Raw genomic sequence first — 18,547 nt, forward strand, 5'->3', positions numbered from 1 at the left:
CCAGATGTGCCCATTGCCATCAGAAGGGTCCTTGTAAGTGGAAGAGGGAAGATGGAGGGTTGAACCAGAAGCCAGAAGCTGGAGACAGCCTGGAAACAGGTCCTTTCCTATAGACTCCAGCAAAGAATGTGGCCCTGCTGACACCACCTAGATTTTAGCCCAGCAAGACCCATTTTTAACTTGTGACTTCTAGAACTGGAAGATGATAAGTTTATGTTTTGAGTCACTAAATTGGTGGTCATCTGTTACAGCAGCAATAGGAGGTGGGTACAAGGCTCCTGAGAAATCCGTGAAGAGAAAATTGAAATTCTGCCATCAGCTGTGACAAGGGTCTTTCTATTGTGCATTCATTCATTTTTTTCACTCAACAAATGTATTAAGCATCTGCTGTGCTTCAGGCACTGAATACGGGGTTGAGCAGAACAAACTCCCATCTCAAGGATGAGGTAGAGTGGATGCAGAGCTCTTTGTGTGTGCCAGGCACTCAGCAAACAGTGGTTGACTTTGCTGGAGGGAGGCTGCTGGGCCCTGAGGATGAGCTGATGGGAATCCTTCCTTTGTGTTACCTGGATGTCACCCAAATGTCCCTTGTGTTGGAAGTGTTGGCGGATGTGTTCATGTCAAAGCAAACACTGAGAGTGACTTTGGTCAATATTTGCAGTTTTTGTGTGTATGTGCTACTGGGGATTGAACCCAGGGCCTTTGCCCTGAGCTGTATCCCCAGTCTTTTTTATTTTGAGACAAGATTTTGCTGTGTTGCTAAGTTGCTCAGGCTGGGCTTGAACTTGTGATCCTCCTGCCTCACCCTCCCCGAGTGCTGAATGTTTGAACTCCTATTCGTTGAGTCCAGTGTTTGCTTAGGCTCTGATGAGGATCAAGAGGACCTAAACTTAGGCATCAGTGGACAAATGGAGGCTAGGAGTGAGATGTTAGGGTGCTTGCAACAAGCTCTCCTCTATCTTTCCTGCCTCTAGAATTGGGGCTGGGAGCACTGGCCAGGAGTCAGGGCTGGTCCAGGTGTTTCCTGACCACCCAAGGAGAGCTTAAGTTGTTTGTGGTCCCTCTCAGCTGTGTAGACAACATTGAAGACCCAGTAGAGGGTGGGTCTGAGCTCGGGGCTGGTACTTGGGGCTGGTGTAGAGTCAGTGGAAGCCACAGAGGGCTGTGACTAGGGGAATCTCTGAGGCCCCTTGGGCCTCTGGCCTGGGTGAATCATGCTGAGGTACAGAGAAGTCTTTCCTGCAACTGGGCCATCACCTTTTATGCACACGTGTACACACACACACACACACCACACCCAGGGAACAGCCCACTGTACACACATGCACTTACCATGTACACTCACAGACCATAGACACAGCAGACCAAGCCACACACACACCTACACAAAACCTGTCACATCTGCACTCATGTCAGTTTGTAGAAATTGACTTGTCACACGGTCTACCAAGATGTCAGTGTGCCAGGTCATAGTCCCTCCCCAAACACACATCTTCCTCTGATTCCAGTCATCACACATGAGTGCACACGTATGCCTGTAACCATGCACACATAGCTTTCTCTCTCACACGCACTTTATTGTATATATAACTGCCTCACAGGAATACCCAGTTCTTCAGGTCCTGTAAAGCTGGGGTAGACTCCAGAGTGTGTCATGGGGAAGGGGTGATAGCTCAGGGCTCGGCCGCGATGTACATTTGTAAAGGGCTGGGTATTGGGCGGTGGGGACTGGGTCATCCATATTTGTTCATCTGCTTCCTTTTGTGTTAAGCCTCAGTGTGTGACCAGGATCAGGGCTCAGGCAGTGATGGAGAATAGGGCTCAGGTAGCCCTCTGCCCCTCCTAAAAGAGTCACGTTTCTGGGAGAGCTCGGATATGCTAGGCTTGAGGGGTCACTGCTGCTGTCCCCTGGGCCTGGCCAGGACAGCTGGGATGATGTGGGGACACTCCTGGGAAGAGCCCTCCTTCTACCCTCCTGGCCCTTGAGGCCTAGTTGCCCCTCCAGTGTCCCACAGGAGTTGGCAGCCAGGCCTGGTGATGTGGCAGCCTCATCGCACCCAGGAAATGGCGCACTTTGCCAAAGATCATGTTTGCAGGGAAAACACTTGCCGCCACACAGAATTGCTTCTCCCTGGGTCCCCACTGGGAGCCTCATAAGCAGCCTCTGCTCAACTCTGGTACAGAGTGGGGTTGGCCTGGGGCTGAGCACTCACCTGGCTCCAGATCGTGAGGTAGGCAGGGGCTGGACTGGCGCCTCTCTGGGGTAGCTGCCTCCAGCTGCCTTCTGCAGAAGGCCTCCTACAAGCCTGGGCTTAAAGGGACTTCAAGCAAGGGCTGCCCTGCTGGCCTTGCCATTTGGGCAGGGGCCCCTCGACTCTCCTGCTGGGAATGAAGCCCCTTTCTGAGGTGGACAAAGAGCTGCCTGCTGGGCTGGGATGCCTTGGGAGGGCCTGGGGCGTCAGGGGAATGGCTTAGTCCCTGGCCGTTCCTCATCTGGCCAGGATGAGGTGAGGGCAGGAGCCATCCTGAGTGCTTGGGAGGCTGGATATCAGGCTAGTTGTTACACTGGGCTGACTCCTCGAGTTAGGTGACACAACCTTGGGCCTTGGGGTGATGGGCCTGGGCCTCTTCTTGGGTTATCTCTTTATTTGGGAGTCTCACCGTCCTCATCTGACATGGCTTGGGTCTGGCACTTGGCCTGTCTGCTGTGTGGCCTTAGGCAAGGCCATGCCCTCTCTGGGCCTTGGGGGCTATTTCTTCCCAAGATTCCCTCATGGCTCCTGAGGAAGCAGGCAAAGGAGGATGGTCATCCTCAGTGCAGAAATGCAAACAGGGCTGTTTGGGCACGAGGGGCAGGGCTGAGATCATGGCTGGGGCTTGGGTCCTCCAGGTTGGAGCAGGCTCTGAGCACCCCGGAGTGGGCCATTCTGGCCAGACTCCCTGATGCTTGTCTCCACCCCAGCCCACAGATCCTGGGGCAGTGGCTGGGCAGCCATGGCTGGGGCACATCATGGGCTGGGCCTGTTGCTGGCACTACTGCTGCCTGCAGTCCCCACCTCCTCGACGGGCACCGTGGTCCGAATCAACAGGGCGGCACTGAGCTATGGTGAGAGATGGATTGCCAGCATGTGCATGAGAGCCAAGTATGTGTGGGGAGGGGACTGGATTTTCATCTGCCGTGGTGTCCCTGGCTCTCAGACAGCACCCAACACATGGCTGCTTTGAGGTGGATGCATGAGCAGTAGTGTGTGCTCGCAGCTGTGCACATAGCTCTGTGGTGTGGGCACAGCTGTGTGTTTGCAAGTGTATGTCTGCCTAAGAGTTGGTGCCTTGTGGAGATGTCCTCAGGGTGTGCATAGGTGTTGGGCAAGATGTATGCATGGGCTGCATGTGTGTGCACAGGTGTGGCTGCATGTCACATGTGTGTGTTATGTCTTTGTACACATGTGCTGAAGACAGGTGTATCAAACCTAGTTCTGCAGGGAGTGAGGTGTCTGCTGGGCTCAGCATGAGGGAGCCAGCCTCATTCTGGGCCCACTGGGGCCAGGTCTCTATCTTATGGCTTTGCTGTTAGATTTTGGGGAGCAGGTACTAAACTGCATCCCCCAGCCCCTTTTTATTTTTTCAGTTTGAAACAAGGTATCACTAAATTGCTAATCTGCCCAAGCTAGGCTCAAACTTGTGATCCTCCTGCCTCAGCCTTCCAGAGTGCTGAGATTATAGTTGTGTTCCACTGTGGCTGGAGTACTGCTAGATCCTTCTGAGTCCTGCCCTGTCCACTGGGGAAGGCACAATGAGGAAGGGAGGAACAAAGGTTGTCAAGGTCCAGGACTCCAGCACAAAAATCTTTCTTCACATCAAGCTGCCTCTCAGAGTAGTTTGGGGCGGGGGGGGGGTCCCACCAAAGTAGGGTCAGTCTGAGAAATCAGCACACATTTTTCCCAAGACCAGATTAAATTTAGATCACAGTGTGAAGGACAGTAGAAGGGACTTTCAATGGTCCAGGCCACAAAGCACTGAGTCAGCGGCTCCGGGAAACAGCAGGGTCCCCTCCCACCCCCAGGGCACACACAGCTGTCCAGGACCTGCATCCGGGCAGATGGGCAGAGGATGAAAGCGGTCAGTGATCCGTGCCACAGTGCGATCCCACACGCCGCACACCGGTGCCTGCAGGCAGGGACACGAGGCTCGCCGCCCACTGCCACCCTTCTGCCCTCTGCCTGTCCTGTGCAGTCATCCTTTGTCCTGAAGGAGTCCTCCCCTGGCGCATCTGCCTGTGTTTGTTCTTGGCGGAAACCCGGCGAGTGGCACCACTGCACACACTGCCTCCAAGTCTGTGCTGGGAGACTCTCCCTACATCCTGCCCCTGTTCCTGTACACCCTAGAGTTCAGGCTCTGAGCCAGGGGAGCACTGTGGATGGAGTCCAAGGCCTAATGGTTAGGTTGGGGAGGGGCATTGGAAACATGAAGACCACCACCTTTTTGCTCTGTGTCTGGGGAAACTGAGGCCCAGAGAGGCTCAGTGATTTCCCATCATTCCGAAGTGAGTTGAGCCTCTTTACTCCTAAATTCTTGTTCCCTTCCAGCATTGTGGCCTCTCATTTTAGCTCAACTTGACTTTATTAGCAACTGAGTCCAGCAATACAGGTGAGGGCAGAAATCTGCAGGTCCCAGGCCAGCTGACCTCACCTCCCTGAAAGCTGGGCAGAAGAGAGCACTTGGAACATGCCTGGCACACCAGGAGTGCTGTGCAAGGCACATCACAATTATACAAAGACCCATAGCACCAGTGATACACCGTGCAGTCTTTGCAATGGCTCTGAGTGACAAGCACAGTGATAAACTTACAGGAACTGAGGCACAGAGCGGCCACATAGGCAGTGACTAGTAGAGCTGAGACCAGTGCCCAGAATCTGAGGGACTCTTGAGTGCTCAGCCTCCGGTGATGCCACTGTGCTCCTCCCAGGGGACGTTCCCTTGGCCATTAGGCTTGGGGAGCCATTTGGAGCCAGGAAAGAGGAAACAGATTTTATTGTCTTTGAGGAATGGGATGGATTCAAGCGGGATTTTGAGAGGCAGAAGCCCAGGGCTGGTGTGAGCCGTCTAACGTGGCTCGTGTGGAGCTGGCATCCTCCCTGTGTGCCACCTGCCAGCCCATCCCTCCCTGTGTCTCAGTTGTCTCCTTGAAGGGTGCAGGGCAGATGGTGGGCAGTGTGTTCTTGCTGCTCCTGATGCCAGCCTGACCTCACCCTGCCCTGGCCCTGCAGTTGCTGATGTTGGGAAAGTCTCTCTCCAGCGGGCCCTAAAGGTCATGGTTCCACCTTTCCTGGATCAGAGTGGTGAGGTGCATCAGCCCACCAGGTGAGTGCTCCCTCACCAGAGAAGGCGCTCCTGTCACCAGGTGGAATGTCCCTGCGGGCCAGATGAGTGTTTTAGTCTACCAGGAGGGGAGATCTTGCAAGAGTCCCCCTTCCAGGTAGATGTCCTTGGAAGGCAGTGCTCGCAGCCCCTGGACACCAGGTCCAGCTCATCAAATGAGGCACCTGTAGTGAGTCCTTCCCTCACCACGTTAGGTGCCTCCCACCCAGCAGGTGAATAGTTACAAGATTTAGGAAACAGGACCAAGAGGGCACCATGGGGGCCTGGCAACTCTGAAATAGTGGATTTCTGCCTTCAGAGACCAAGACTGTGGCCCCTGGGTCTGGAGAACTCAGAAGACCCTAGGCTGCTTCCTCCAGAAGCTAGATGCTGAGTTTAGACACAAGTCTGAGCCTAATTCCTCTCCCCTCCAATGCTCAGAGACTCAAAGTCATAGGGAGATGGGGCGTCTCAAACTCAGTCACCTCTAGTGGCTGGGCTGATTGTCCCCATCCAATGTGGGAACACAGACTCGCTACTGACAGATTGCTGGGTCCTCAAGAGAATCTATCTATCTATCTATCTATCATCTATCTATCTATCTATCTATCATTCTTAATGATGACAGTTGAAAAGCTTAACTTTAAGCCCCTGGAACACCCCGTGGGTAAATCAACACACTCAGATCTCTGAAACTGTTTCTGGTCTGGCCACACCCTCACACCACACTGGGGATTGGCATTTGCTGGTGCTGAAGCACACCTGGGGTGGTTGTGTGGTGCTAGGGGCCTGCTGTGTGCTGGGGAGGGTCGTGGATCTGTGTCCTCCGAGACTAAGGGTGTTAGAGGGTGGGGTTTGATGTGACCTTTATACTTCATACCATTTGTGGTATCTGAATTTTCCCCCTCAACTACTGTGCAAAGAAAAAAATACTGACTTTAACTCAGGAAAAGAGGAAGTCATGGGGCCCTGGAGAGAGCTTGCATGGAGTGGCCCAGGACAGGCAGCTTTGGAGGGAGTGAGTTTCCTGCTCCTGGAGGGCCACGCGCCAAGGGTTTGGCACTAAGTGCACCAAGGGGGTTTCTGCCTTTGGTGGATCTCACAGTCTCTTCACCACCTTCCCAGTTTCCTAGACTGCTGCCAGAAACTGTCGGAAACTGCACAATCATCTCACCCAAGTCCTGCCTGAGGCTAGGTCCCTCTGGTTATCTTCCTTGCCTGCTGACTCTCCATCCTTGGCTCACACGCTCTGTGTGATGGAGGCCTTACTACCTCTTCCTCGCCTCACATTTCCAGGCTCAGAAGCCTTGCTTTATCACATCAACAGCGGCTCACCCCAAAGTTGATTCTGTGGCTTAAGAGGGTGGGGGGTGTCCCTTGTCACCTTGATTCCTACTGTGCAGGACCCAGACTCTGGATGTCCACGTGTCCCACCTTGACCTGAAATTCATTGCTGGTTTTGGGCTACGTCTGATGGCAACAGCCAATTTTACCATCAAGGTCTTCCGGTGAGTGAGTCTCGAGTTTCAGGGGTGTGGCCAGGGCAGAGTAAGGGAAGGGGCTGCATCTCCTTCCAGCCCCTTAGTCCCACCCTGGGAGGCAGGTGAGACCCCAGATCCTGCTCAGTGGCTGTGTGACTGGCAGAGGCCTCCACTTTTCCAGCTCTCAGTGTCTTTGTGGTGACACTTTGTGGATGACACTTTGCAGGTGGCTGTGAGGGTTGTAGTGAGGGGATTCATTATTGTAATTTGGGACACAATAGGTGCTCAATAAACACAGCTATCAGAATGATTCTGTGCCCCAGGCATGTGGTGTTAGGAAGTTTTTTGTATTCAGTACAGGGGCTCAAACTCAGGACCTTGCACTTGAGAAGCAGGTGCAGTGCCACTGAGCTAACTCCCTGGTACCACATTTAATTTTTAATTCCTGAGCTGGTATTCTGAGGGACTTCTGCCTGGTACTGTGATGCCCCAGGTGCTCACTATGGCCAGGCCAGAGCTGGGTGTCTTTAAGTGGAGACCTCATGGGCAACTCAGCACAGCCCTGTGAACCGAGTGTCACCAATCTTGTGTCCATTGCACAAATGGGAAGTTGAGGCTTAGCGTGGTGGTAGTGGCCAGGGTCTGGCAGTGAGGGGTCACTGAGAGCCAAGGTTCCCAGCCATCTGCAGCAGTATATCTGTGGCCCTGAGTGGGGTCGGGGGGCCTGGGGTCTGCCCAGGTGGGGCTGTCTCATGCTGGGTGGGGCCTCCTGTGCCAGATGGAGGGCGGCCAGCCCAAGGTTGTGAGGTCTTTCATCCACTGGGGTGGCCTGGCTGGATGGCACTGCTGGGACTCAGGCTGTGCCCCCATCCAGCACCCCTGAAACTCTGGAGCTGATGCTGCCTGTGGCACTGACAGCAGATGCCCGTGTGGCCCAGGGACCCATCAGGACCCCTGTGGTCAGCATCTCCACCTGCTCCTCCATCTTCAGCCCTGCCAGGGTGCTTCATGACAGTAACAGGTGAGTGATAGTGGGGTGCAGGGGTCTTTGTGCCAAGGTTAGGGTGCTGTTTCTGAGCAGAGGAGGGACTTCCCTGAGGGACAGCCTGTGTCCTGGCCATTGCTAATGCACTCTAGCCAGGAATGTCCTCCTCAAGGAGGGTTCTGGGTGGGTCAGACCAGCTGTTAGGAGCCTTGGGGGCCACCCCTCCCAGCAGAGATGGGAAGTCAGAAGGGAGGGGTGGGGCCCAAGCTGTCAGGGTCAGGTGGTTGCTCATGACTGCATGGAAGGCTAACAACAGCACCTACTTCCAGAGTACCTACTATGTGCTGGGCACCACTGGAGGCCCTTTGTGGGGATCATGTGCGAGATCCTCACAGTAGACCACCAGTAGGTGTGAATGTTCCCCTCCTTTTACAAGAGAACAAGCAGAGGCACAGAACAGTTAAGTGACTTGCCTTAGGTCACAGAGCCAGATTCAAGCCTAGGCAGCCTGACTTATCCCACTGCCTGTGCTTGCCCCTCATCATGTCTGTGTCTTCCTAAATGTGGGCAGGGCTCATTCCACCTGAGCATTTTGGAGTCTTCAAAAACAATGCAATATTTGCACAAAGTTTGGAATTTGTCGCCATAGAGGGGTACATTCTGCTGGGTCCTAGGATCATCAGTTCCAACCCACAGCAGGGGCTGCTTCCCATTTATTGAAGGGGAGGCCCCAAGATGATACTGTAAAACACAGATACCTGCCTTCTACCTCCTATGGGGATTCGGGGAGCTGGGATGCAGCTTGGCAAACCAGCATCTTAAGAAACCAAGAGACAGGTTCCTGTGGACCACCATTGAGAACTGCTGACTTAGATTATCTCTTTGTTGTTCAGAGAGGAACTAAGGTCCACAGCTAGGAAGGGACTTTACTAGGTGTGTTACAGAGAATGGAGCAGAAGCAGGAAGCAGCCCTGGAACCCCAGCTCCAGTCCCCAGCCTCACTGGGCTCAGAGCAGCCATGACAAGGCCGTGGGCAAGTCTGACTTTTGTAGTGTCCTCTGTCTTTCCTGATCCTGGCTTCAGTTGTCACACTCTTGGCCACTGCCAAACCTTGAGACAAATGGCTCCCTTCTTTGAGACTCGACTTAGTTTCCATCTCTGCAAGTATGGGAATAATTATTCGAGCATCGTCTGGCACACAGTGGGGTGCTGGCTGGGAGTCGCTGGGCTCCTGGCTGAGGACAGAGGCTCCTGTCCCAGCCTTGCAGCCTTGCTGAGAGACAGGCCCTGGGACTGAGGCCCCTCTGTGCATCTCCTCCTTAGCATCTCCCCAGAGCTGCTGGTCCTGGTGCAGGAGCACATTAAAGCCATCCTGAGCAACAAGGTAAAGGGCTTCTGGCTGATGGCCTCTGAGCGTGTCACTGCTGACCTCACAAGGTGTGGGGAGCAAGTGGTGGAGTTTCAGTCATGGGGAGGGGTCACTTGGGATTTTCTGTGTGTGTGCAGTGATGGTGCTTCAACCCAAGGCCTCATGTATGCAAAGCACATACTCTACCACTGTACTACACACCTATCCTGGGATTTTTCTAAAAAAGAGAAAGCTTTTAATGGGGGCCCCCAATCTCCTCATGAGGACAGGGAAGAAGCTCATGGCACAGTCCAGGGAGGGTTGGAGAAACCCCATGGCCAGAGGGGAGGGAGGTTTGTCCTCTTGGAGGCAGCCCCTGGGTTCTATGCTTGAGGTTGAGGGGAGTGTTTTCAGGGGAGATAAGGCAAGGGCATGGCACTGGGGCCATATGTGGCTGGGTTTGACCCTGACCCCCTACACAACTGTGTGCTGTGACCAAATCCATCAACTTCGGCTGTCCTTGGTCCAACATCACCAATGAGTGGGAATTTGGATCCCTCCATAGGCTGCCGGGGCTCAGGGGTGGATCCTAATGTCCAAGAGGAGTTTAGATCAATGTTCCACAGAGCATGTGCTGCTGAGATTATTACAATTTTAGCTTCTGTTGATATCTGCATATGGCTGACCTGGTAAGAGATGCTGTCCCTTGGGCCAGGGTCCCACCACCCAAGGAGAGCTGATCTTCCCTCCTTATCCTGCCTCATCCCTCCCCATCTCCCTGTAAGGGGAAGTAGCAGAGACAAAATCAACCCACTGTATGCTACCCCCACCCACCAAGATGGGGGAACTGAGGCTGGATGGGTGTGGGCAGGCAGCTTGTCCTGGGAGTGCTACAGGCTGTGCTTGGCCTTGCCCATTACTGCAGCCTCTTCCTATGCTCCTCCTGCTGCCCTTGCAGCCTCTCCAGGGCAAGGGATTGCAGGCAGGAAGAGAAGATCCGGTCCTCTCCCTCCTTGGCCTTGCCTGGCCCAGGCTGTGAGTGTCTCCCTTGCAGTCTCTTCTCTGCTCCCATCTTCTGTCACACTGGTTCAAGCTCAGGACACCTTCCTGGCTCCTCTCTGTGCCCTGAGAACCTCCATTCCCCTGGCTGGCACATGCAGCCTGGCTGACATGGCCCACTGGTCACTACCTGCCACCCCGCCCTCAAAGCAGCTAGCCCTCTGCACACCGAGGCAGCAGGCTCCCTGCCTCAGTTGCTCAGCTTGTCTGTAGCTATCCTGACAGCCTTTCCTCCATGCCTATGGGCCTACAGTGTCCTCACCAGACTTTGGGCCCTGAGGAGGTGCTCCTCTTGGTGGAGGAGGAAGTAGGGGACCCAGGCTTGGTGTGCTGGCCAGGGGAGGCCTCTCTCATCCAGCCCTGAGGCCCCTAAGCACAGCCTCCTCTCTGTCCTGCACAGCTGTGTCTGCACATCTCCAACCTGGTGCAGGGCCTCAATGTCCACCTTGGCACCTTAATCGGTAAGACTGGGACCGGAGGAGTTGGGAGGGCTGGGGTGCTCCCAAGGCCCTTCAAAGATCACTTTTTTGTCAGGGCCAACTTCTGGGAGGTCAGTTGTAGGATGCCTATATTGTGGGCTCCCCAGACTGCATAATTATTCATAGAATCTAGGAATCTCCAAATTCTAGAACCAAGTCTTTGATTCTAGAATCTGCATATTTTAGATCAAATTATCCAAAACCCAAAATGATATCAAGTCTTTAAATGATGAATCTTAGTATTGGAGAATCAGCACCATGAAACTGTGGAATCTGAAATCACAAATTTGAAATTGAGGGATTGAAGAAACCAGATTCTCATAGTTGGAAGGGGCTTGTAATCTTAAGAGGACACTTGGAAATCTTTCTGCTCCCTTTACCCTTCAGGGAGGTGGGATGTGTGACAGCATGTTTGTTACTAGAGGTGGCTTGGAACATGCTTAGGGTCTGGGTCTCATGCTTGGGATGTCACCTGAGTATCTTATACAGGAATGCACCTTCTTTAATTGGATGATTATATGTTTATTTTGAGGCCGTTAGAAAAGATATACAACTATCCTGTCTACCTGGAGATTTTGTGACTATCAGTGCTGATTTCTGATTCCGCATAGTGATAGAAAGTTTCCTTTTGCAATTAATTTGGGAAAGAGGTAGTAGATTTAGGCAAATCTGTTAATTCAGTACAGGGGATGTGTTGTATTGAGTCTGAGCCATGCTTGCCCTGGAGCTGACTGACTGGGTTCCCCGAAGTGTGACTCAGGTTCTGTCACTCAACCTTTCTGGGCCCATTTCCTCCTTTGTAAAATGAGGATGTAATAGAACCTCCCTGCCAAGATGGCTGTGAGGATGAAACATGACAACTCATGTCTGGTGCTCTGCACAGCTGTGGGCCTGGGAAACACCTGTGTGCACTTAATGAAGTGGTGGACTTAGGGTTGGGAGGAAAGAAAAGATGACAGATGTGGTTCTTCAAGCAGCTCCAGGAGAGGGCATAAGCGACCCCTCTGGGTGCCAGGTCCAGGTTGTGTACAGACTGAAAGTGGTGGGCAGGAAGGGTGGGCCAGGAGATCCAGGTCCCCAACCAGTGACGGTGGGTGACCACTGTGCTGCCTCAAGGTCCCTCCCTGCAGGATGAGTTTGGGGAAGAATCCATCCATGGAGACAGGGAGTCCTGGGCTCTTGCTGTGAGTGTGTGTTCATGTGTGTGCATGAGCTTGAGTGTGCGTGTGCATGAGAAATACCAGCTAGCATTGTAGCACGATCAACTCTATTTAACAGGTGAAGAAATTGAGGGGCAGCCTGCTCTGAGAACCTGTGCTCTTAACTAAGCTCTAATATCACTTTCTTAAGAAAAAAGAGGACAGAAAACTGTGTGCAGCTTCACACAGTTGAAGAGGAGGAGGGAGAAGGGATGGGAAGAGCAGGGGAGGGGAACATGGCATGCAGGAGAGGGAGAAGTTGGCCTCTGCATAAGAACGTACTGAATAAGAAATACCTTTGAGATCCTGGGCTGTGTTTTCCATTTTAAAAATATTTTCTAAGTATTCATCATGAATATGTATTATTATTTTTAAATTTTAATTTTTTCCATTTTTAATCATGGAGCAACTTACCTTTTTAGTGCCCAGTTCTCTGAGTTTTGGTGAACAGAGTCCCATAACCACCCCCACAGTCCACAACCTCCCACCAGACCCCAAACCCCTTCATGCGGCCTCCTCCTCCTACCCCAACTACTGACTGTAGAAAGGGAATCATGCTATGTTGCTTTTACAATCATAAAAAAATTCTAAAATATTAGGGAAAGTAAAATTAAATTCAAATGAGACAATAGAAAAACAAATCTGAATGGAGTTAGATATGCTGAAGTATTTATAAATATGTACTTATATATTTTATATACTTACCTATAAAATATTAAATATATTTTATATATAAATAAAATCAACTCTATGAAACTTTACAAAACAGACACATAATAGATATTTAATAACAGGTATACAAATACGTGTACATAGACATATGAAATATACACACACATACATGCACACATATGCACATACAACCTTGGTCATGCAGGGCTTGGGCGCTGGAGCCGTGGCTGAGCTGGCCTCTCCCGATGGACACTGGGGCTGCAGCTCAGCTGGCCATGCCTTCAGCCATGTCCAGGGATGAGGTTTCCACGGAGGCTCAGCTTTGAGTGTGACCTTCCCAGCTGGGACCATCTGGTCATAGAGTATTCTCAGCTCAGAAGCCATAGCTTTGAGGTCAGACTGACCGGGTTCACAATCCTGGACAAGGCTGAGATTCACACCAAACTCTGTGTGTGTGTGTGTGTGTGTGTGTGTGCATGTGTGTGCGTGCACATGTGCATGTGTGTGTGAGCAAGGGTGCACGGGTGTGCAATAACTGTACTGAGTTATGGTGATTGAATGAGATGGTCTAAGTTATATGCCAGGACCTGATCAGCCAGAGTGCTTTTCTTTCTCTGTGCTTCCTTCTTGCCTCTGTCAGGTGACATTTCTTCCTGGATTGAGGCTTCTTCTTTCTGATTTGGATTCTCGAGCCTTCCACTGACGGGGAAGGCAGAACACATACTTGTTAGAATTGTGTTTGAAGTGAGAATCACCAGGCTGCATCCCTGTGGCTGCATCCCGGGTGTGTGTACTTGGCCACTTCAGTGTGCTCCCTCAGGGGCCCTGCCTCCCTCTGGCTACTCCAGGTGGTCAGATACTTCAGCTTTCCAGACAGATGAGGTGCTGGGGGTACAGCTAAGTATGCCATTTTTCTTCTCCATGCTGGTTTTGTTAAGGCCTTAGCCCTGTGGGTCCTGAGTCCCAGATTCGCTACTCCATGGTCAGTGAGCCCATCATCACTGGTGACTATATCGCCTTGGAAGTTAATGTAAGTGCCTCCTTGTTGGCCCAGAGCTGGGGAGTGGGGGGCTCTGGGTCTGTGGGGTCCCGGAAGATTTCTAAAGGGGCAGAAGTTAAGGAGCTGCATTCCAGGGGGAGTATGGCACACAGGCAAGGGCAAGAGGATACATGGCATGTGGGTGACCATGTAGGTTGGGGTGGGGGGTGGCAGGTTCTGTCATGAGGCCACCCCCTTCTTGAGATCTTGTCCCTCCCCATAGGCCGACCTCTTCTTGCTGGGTCAGCCCATCACCCTGCCCCTGGATGTCACCCCCTTTGTGTTACCCTGGCCTGTGGGCACTAAGGGTACCATGGCAACCATGGGCCTCTCCCAGCAACTGTTCGACTGTATTCTGCTGCTGCTGCAGAAGGCTGGCGCCCTCAACCTGGATGTCACAGGGGAGCTGGTGAGGCTGGGCCTGCTGCCCAGGACTTGTGGGACAGGAGCACCCTCTGGGCTAGCCCCGGGACACTCCACAGATGCCAAGTGGTGGGCAGGTGGGGCAGCTAGAGTGTGGGTCCTGGGGTCAAGTGGGTCTGTGGGGAGGGATTCCTGCCACTGAGGGGCGAGTGGTGGCTGCCTTCGAACCTGACATGTGTGGATTTCAGAATTCCGATGACAACCCACTGAACACCTCTGCACTGGGCCAGCTCATCCCTGAGGTTGGTGACACTGCTGGCCATTCCGGGTGGCTCAGGATTGGGGTCTCTGGGCTGTGTATGTCACACCTGTCCCGAGTGGGATTTTGCATCTGCACTTAGATCTGCTCCCTGGGTTCTAGGGAGAGCCCCTCTCTCTGTGCAGGCCTCACATTCTTTCTGCCTCTGCCCAGCTTCCCTCTGCCTGCACGTCCTTTCTCTTGTCCCTATCACCTTCAAGACCTGGCTCAGGGAGCTCCTCCTGGGGGACAGCTGATCCCCTCATCTGCTCCAGGAGCCTGGGCTGGACCCACCTCTGTGCCCAGTCATGTGCAGAGCCACGGTGACTGGAAGCATCGAGGAGTGGCTGGCTGTGTATCCTTGTGCAGTGGGCCCAGCAGGGCCTTCTTCCCTCTCTCTCTGCCTCTCCAGGTGACTCACCAGTTCCCCGAGCCCATGCCTGTAGTGCTCAAGGTGTATCTGGGTGCCACACCCATGGTCACATTCCATACCAACAATGCCACCCTGAGGCTGCAGCCCTTTGTGGAAGTGCTGGTTGCGTCCTCTAACTCAGCTTTCCAGTCTCTCTTCTCCCTGGAGGTGGTGAGCAAGGGGGCTTGGTGGGGCTGGCTGGAAGGGGGTTGACCCTCAGAGGAGAACTCATGCAATTCCTCATGCTTTTGCCTACCCACACTGCTTTCCTTGTGTCTTGACCTGGGCAGGACATTCCTGCCTCAGGACCTTTGCCCATGCGGACCCCTTTGGCTAGGGCTCTTTTCCCTGGTCCTTGGCATGGCTGGCTCCTTCTCATCTTTCAGTTCTCAGCTTAAATGTTGCAGCCTTTCTCAGGGAAGCCTTTATGGACCTCGCTCCCCCCACCCCACTGGGTAAGAATGTCCTCATCAGTCCTCTCCATGACACTCTGCCTTCATGGCTCTCCCACTCTCTGAAAGGGTCCTGCTGGCTACTTTGGTTATCTTTTGCCTCCCTCCATGGCTGGTGGTGGGTGTGGAGGGCAGGGACCTTGTCTGCCTCTTTCACACTGCGTCATCAAGCCTGGCACATAGCAGGCGCTCCCCAAACACCTGTGCTTGCATGAGTGGAAGGGGTGCCCTCTGACCCTGTACTCCTCATGTGCCCAGGCAGTGAACCTGAGCCTGCAGCTCTCGGTGTCCAAGGTGAAGCTCCAGGGGACCACATCTGTGCTGGGGTAAGCCAGGATCTGGCAGCCTCAGTGCTTCCTCTGTGTAAAGACCTTTCCCTGCCCCAGCTCACATGGCACAGCTGGCATTTGAGGTACGGCAGCACGAAGCCCCCACTGCTTCTCTTTTAGGGATGTCCGGTTCTCGGTGGCTGCCTCCAATGTGGGCTTCATTGATGTGAGTGGGGACTGGGTCTCCAGGGCCCCTGGTGGCTGGGTGCATGTGAGCATGGCGCAGATGCCCACATATACCCCATAGTCAGGCTTCCTGGTGCTGGGCACAGTCCTCCGGCCTTCCCTTCCCGCTATCCACCTGTCACAGCCTTCCTGCCTGTGAGCTGCCTGGTGGTCAGTGACTTGGCAGCCCAACCCCTCAGCTGAGTCCACTGGTCAGTGGGACAAGTCAACAGTGTGGGCTGACCCTTCAGGCACATCATGGGGTTAGGGTCCTCGCTACTTTGTGTCTGTTTGTCAGTTGGCCTGTCGGGCAATATGCCACAACCCTCTACCTGTCAGTCTCTCTGTTGGTCATCTGGTGTTAAGGGCTCTGCTAGCAAGTCCACCTGTTGGTCACACAGTGTATGTCAGCCAGTTAGGTTTGTCCGTCAGCTTTTGGTCACATGGTGTGTCAGCCAGTCAGGGCTCACCTTTCAGGCTCCCCCTGGGAAAGGCTTGTCCTCAGAGGCTGACCCAAGTTGGGGTATAGCTGGGCTCCACTCAAACCCAAGATGTGGATGAACTGCCCACCCCCACTTTGCCTGGGCCTCTGCTGCCCATATGTCCATCCGTCTGTCTACGTGTGTGCCTAACTGTTCATCTCTTTCACCCACTGGCTGCCCTCAACCTGTGGCCAAAGGTGAAGCAGCTACACACACTTGTGGGCACCCTGTTCAAGAAGCCACTGTTGGACCACCTCAATGGTGAGTGTTGCTCCTCCTAAGCAGCCCCTCTGGCCCCTCCTGACTCCTACCCTCTCCATGCTATCTCTGCCCCTGCCCACTTCCCAGGCTCTGAGGTTAAGAGGTGGCCTAGGGGTCCAGCTGGCCGTGTAGGCATTTGGCACACAGCTGTGTGATCTTCACTAAGTTCCTTTCCCTCTCTAAGCCTCAGTTTTTCCTTCCATATAATGGGCACTATGACAGTGGCAGCTATCTTCTGGATGCCATGATGCCCATGAGGACTCAGCACAGGGCTGGCTCCAGGGGACGATTTGGTCCCACTTTCCACTGAACTTGATTCCTCTGTCCCCACTTGCAGCTCTCCTGGGCATGGGAATCGCCCTCCCCAGTGTGGTCAACCTCTACTACACCAACCCTGAAGTCTTTGTGTATGAGGTGAGAGCCTTGGGAGGGGCCAGCTGGGCATCCTCTGGGATTGGCAAGGCAGAGGTCATTCTAGAGCACACAGTGGGGTGTTGGGGTCAGCCAGGACTGGGTGTACCCCCTACTCCTGCCAAGACCACACTATGCATCTTATCTGTAATGAGATGGAAGATTTGGGATGGTGAAAGATCCAGTGGGGCAAGGTTTCCCTTCCTCTAGTTTTTGTACAAAGTTGCACCAGGGACTTCAGACTTTCAATTGTCCCATGATTCTGTGCCCTGGGATGGACATGATCCCTTTGGTGTCTGGGGTAGATGAGAGAGGCACTCCTTCCAGTCTTGTAGATAATCTCTTGTGGGCTGCATAGGTGAAGGGAGTTTTCTGAACCTTCTAAAATTATTGTTCCTACATCTGAACTTGTGGACCCAGGGTGCAATTCAACCATAACCCAGGCCAGGGTGAGACCCTACAGCTTCTTTCTGTCTCTCCCAGGGAATAAAAGGAGATTCTCTCAGAAAGCCAGTACAGGACAGATGTTCACACCCTCTGAGGGGCCCACACATGTCTTCCTTAGGAGGAGGTCTTTGTTCCTTAAGAACTGTGGTCCCAAGGCCTCGGATGACCCTCTCCATAAGAAGGAGCCCTTAGCACACAGAGGACCCAGGCCAGTTAGTGGAACTTGCCCCAAGACTCCCCTTTCTGGCTGACACCTGCTGGCACTCACAAATCCAGCAATAGGGTCAGAAGCCTAAGGTGCCTAGACCAGTGCTGTCTGACAGAGTGTTCTGCAGTGATGGAGATTTGCCTTGTCCACAGCAGCAGCCACAGGCACATGTGGCCACTGAGCACCTGGAGTGTTGCCAGTGGAACTCAGGGCTGCATTTTTTTTTTTTGAATTTTAATTAATTTCCATACCCACATATAGCCATTGGCTACCCCATTGTACCATAAAGCCCTACACTCTGAGCTACCTATGGGCAGGGACTAGGTCTACATCCAGCTTGTTCTTTGCTGAGTCCCTGGCACCTGTCATAGGCCTTGGTGTGTAGTTGAGGCTCAGTGAAGATTCACCAAATGAATCAATGATAGGCGATCCTCCAGAATGTTTTTGCAGGGCAATGTAGAAAGTAGGGGAGGCATGGCAGCCAGGCTGTGCAAAGGGCTTGGGCTTGGAGAAGACGTCCCATCGTTTGGGACTCCCAGTCCGATAACAGTGATGACACTCCACACATGGAGCACACATTTTGTGCCAGCCCCTGCTGAGTGCACCTTCCAAGGGTGCTCTTCCTGTCCTCAGAGGCCTCTGACCTGGTCTATGGTTCTTGTTGCCCTTCAGGGATATGTCGTGATATCCAGTGGCCTCTTCTACCAGCGCTGAGGCAGGGCCACTGGCAGGGGCAAGAGGGAGCCAGCCTTGCTGCTCAGAAGACTTCTTCCCTCAAGCCACTGGGGAAACTGAGGCAAAGACACAGGCATCATGGCCAGCACACCGGTCTGCCTGGCTGGGCTGTCTAATCTTCGCCGAGTACCTGGATTCCTCCTTCACTCACTCCTTGTCTCCTCTACCCACTGCATCCTCCACCCCTTCTTGAGGAAAAGCTTGCTCCTCCAGGTTGTCCAGATCTCTTTCCTCATGCATTAAACATCTCTTGAGCTGCAAGTTCCAGCCAAACCCAGCAAACTCTTTGTATACCCGAGGCCAGTTCTCTATGTGCATCCCTTGTACCCTGTTTGTCCCCGGGAAAGGGGGAAGATGAGCGCAC

The 18,547-nt window shown here is 53.2% G+C and overlaps 1 protein-coding gene across 1 annotated transcript; it reads left to right on the forward strand.

Moving 5' to 3' along the window:
• The first annotated feature begins 2,968 nt into the window (after positions 1–2,968).
• Bpifb2 (BPI fold containing family B member 2) lies at positions 2,969–18,459 on the forward strand. Its single transcript, XM_004867949.3, has 15 exons — positions 2,969–3,106; positions 5,268–5,361; positions 6,762–6,866; positions 7,714–7,860; positions 9,148–9,208; positions 10,632–10,692; positions 13,520–13,611; positions 13,844–14,029; positions 14,232–14,285; positions 14,694–14,864; positions 15,404–15,471; positions 15,595–15,640; positions 16,319–16,382; positions 16,720–16,796; positions 18,121–18,459. Exons 1-15 carry the CDS (start codon positions 2,995–2,997, stop codon positions 18,160–18,162), a joined length of 1,380 nt encoding a protein of 459 aa, XP_004868006.1. The 5' UTR covers positions 2,969–2,994; the 3' UTR covers positions 18,163–18,459.
• Positions 18,460–18,547: the final 88 nt, after the last annotated feature.

This window comes from Heterocephalus glaber, unplaced genomic scaffold, assembly GCF_053883595.1.
Source record: "Heterocephalus glaber isolate CG9 unplaced genomic scaffold, H.glaber_assembly_v1.0 deba00001532, whole genome shotgun sequence".
In the NCBI taxonomy this organism is placed as follows: domain Eukaryota; kingdom Metazoa; phylum Chordata; class Mammalia; order Rodentia; family Bathyergidae; genus Heterocephalus; species Heterocephalus glaber.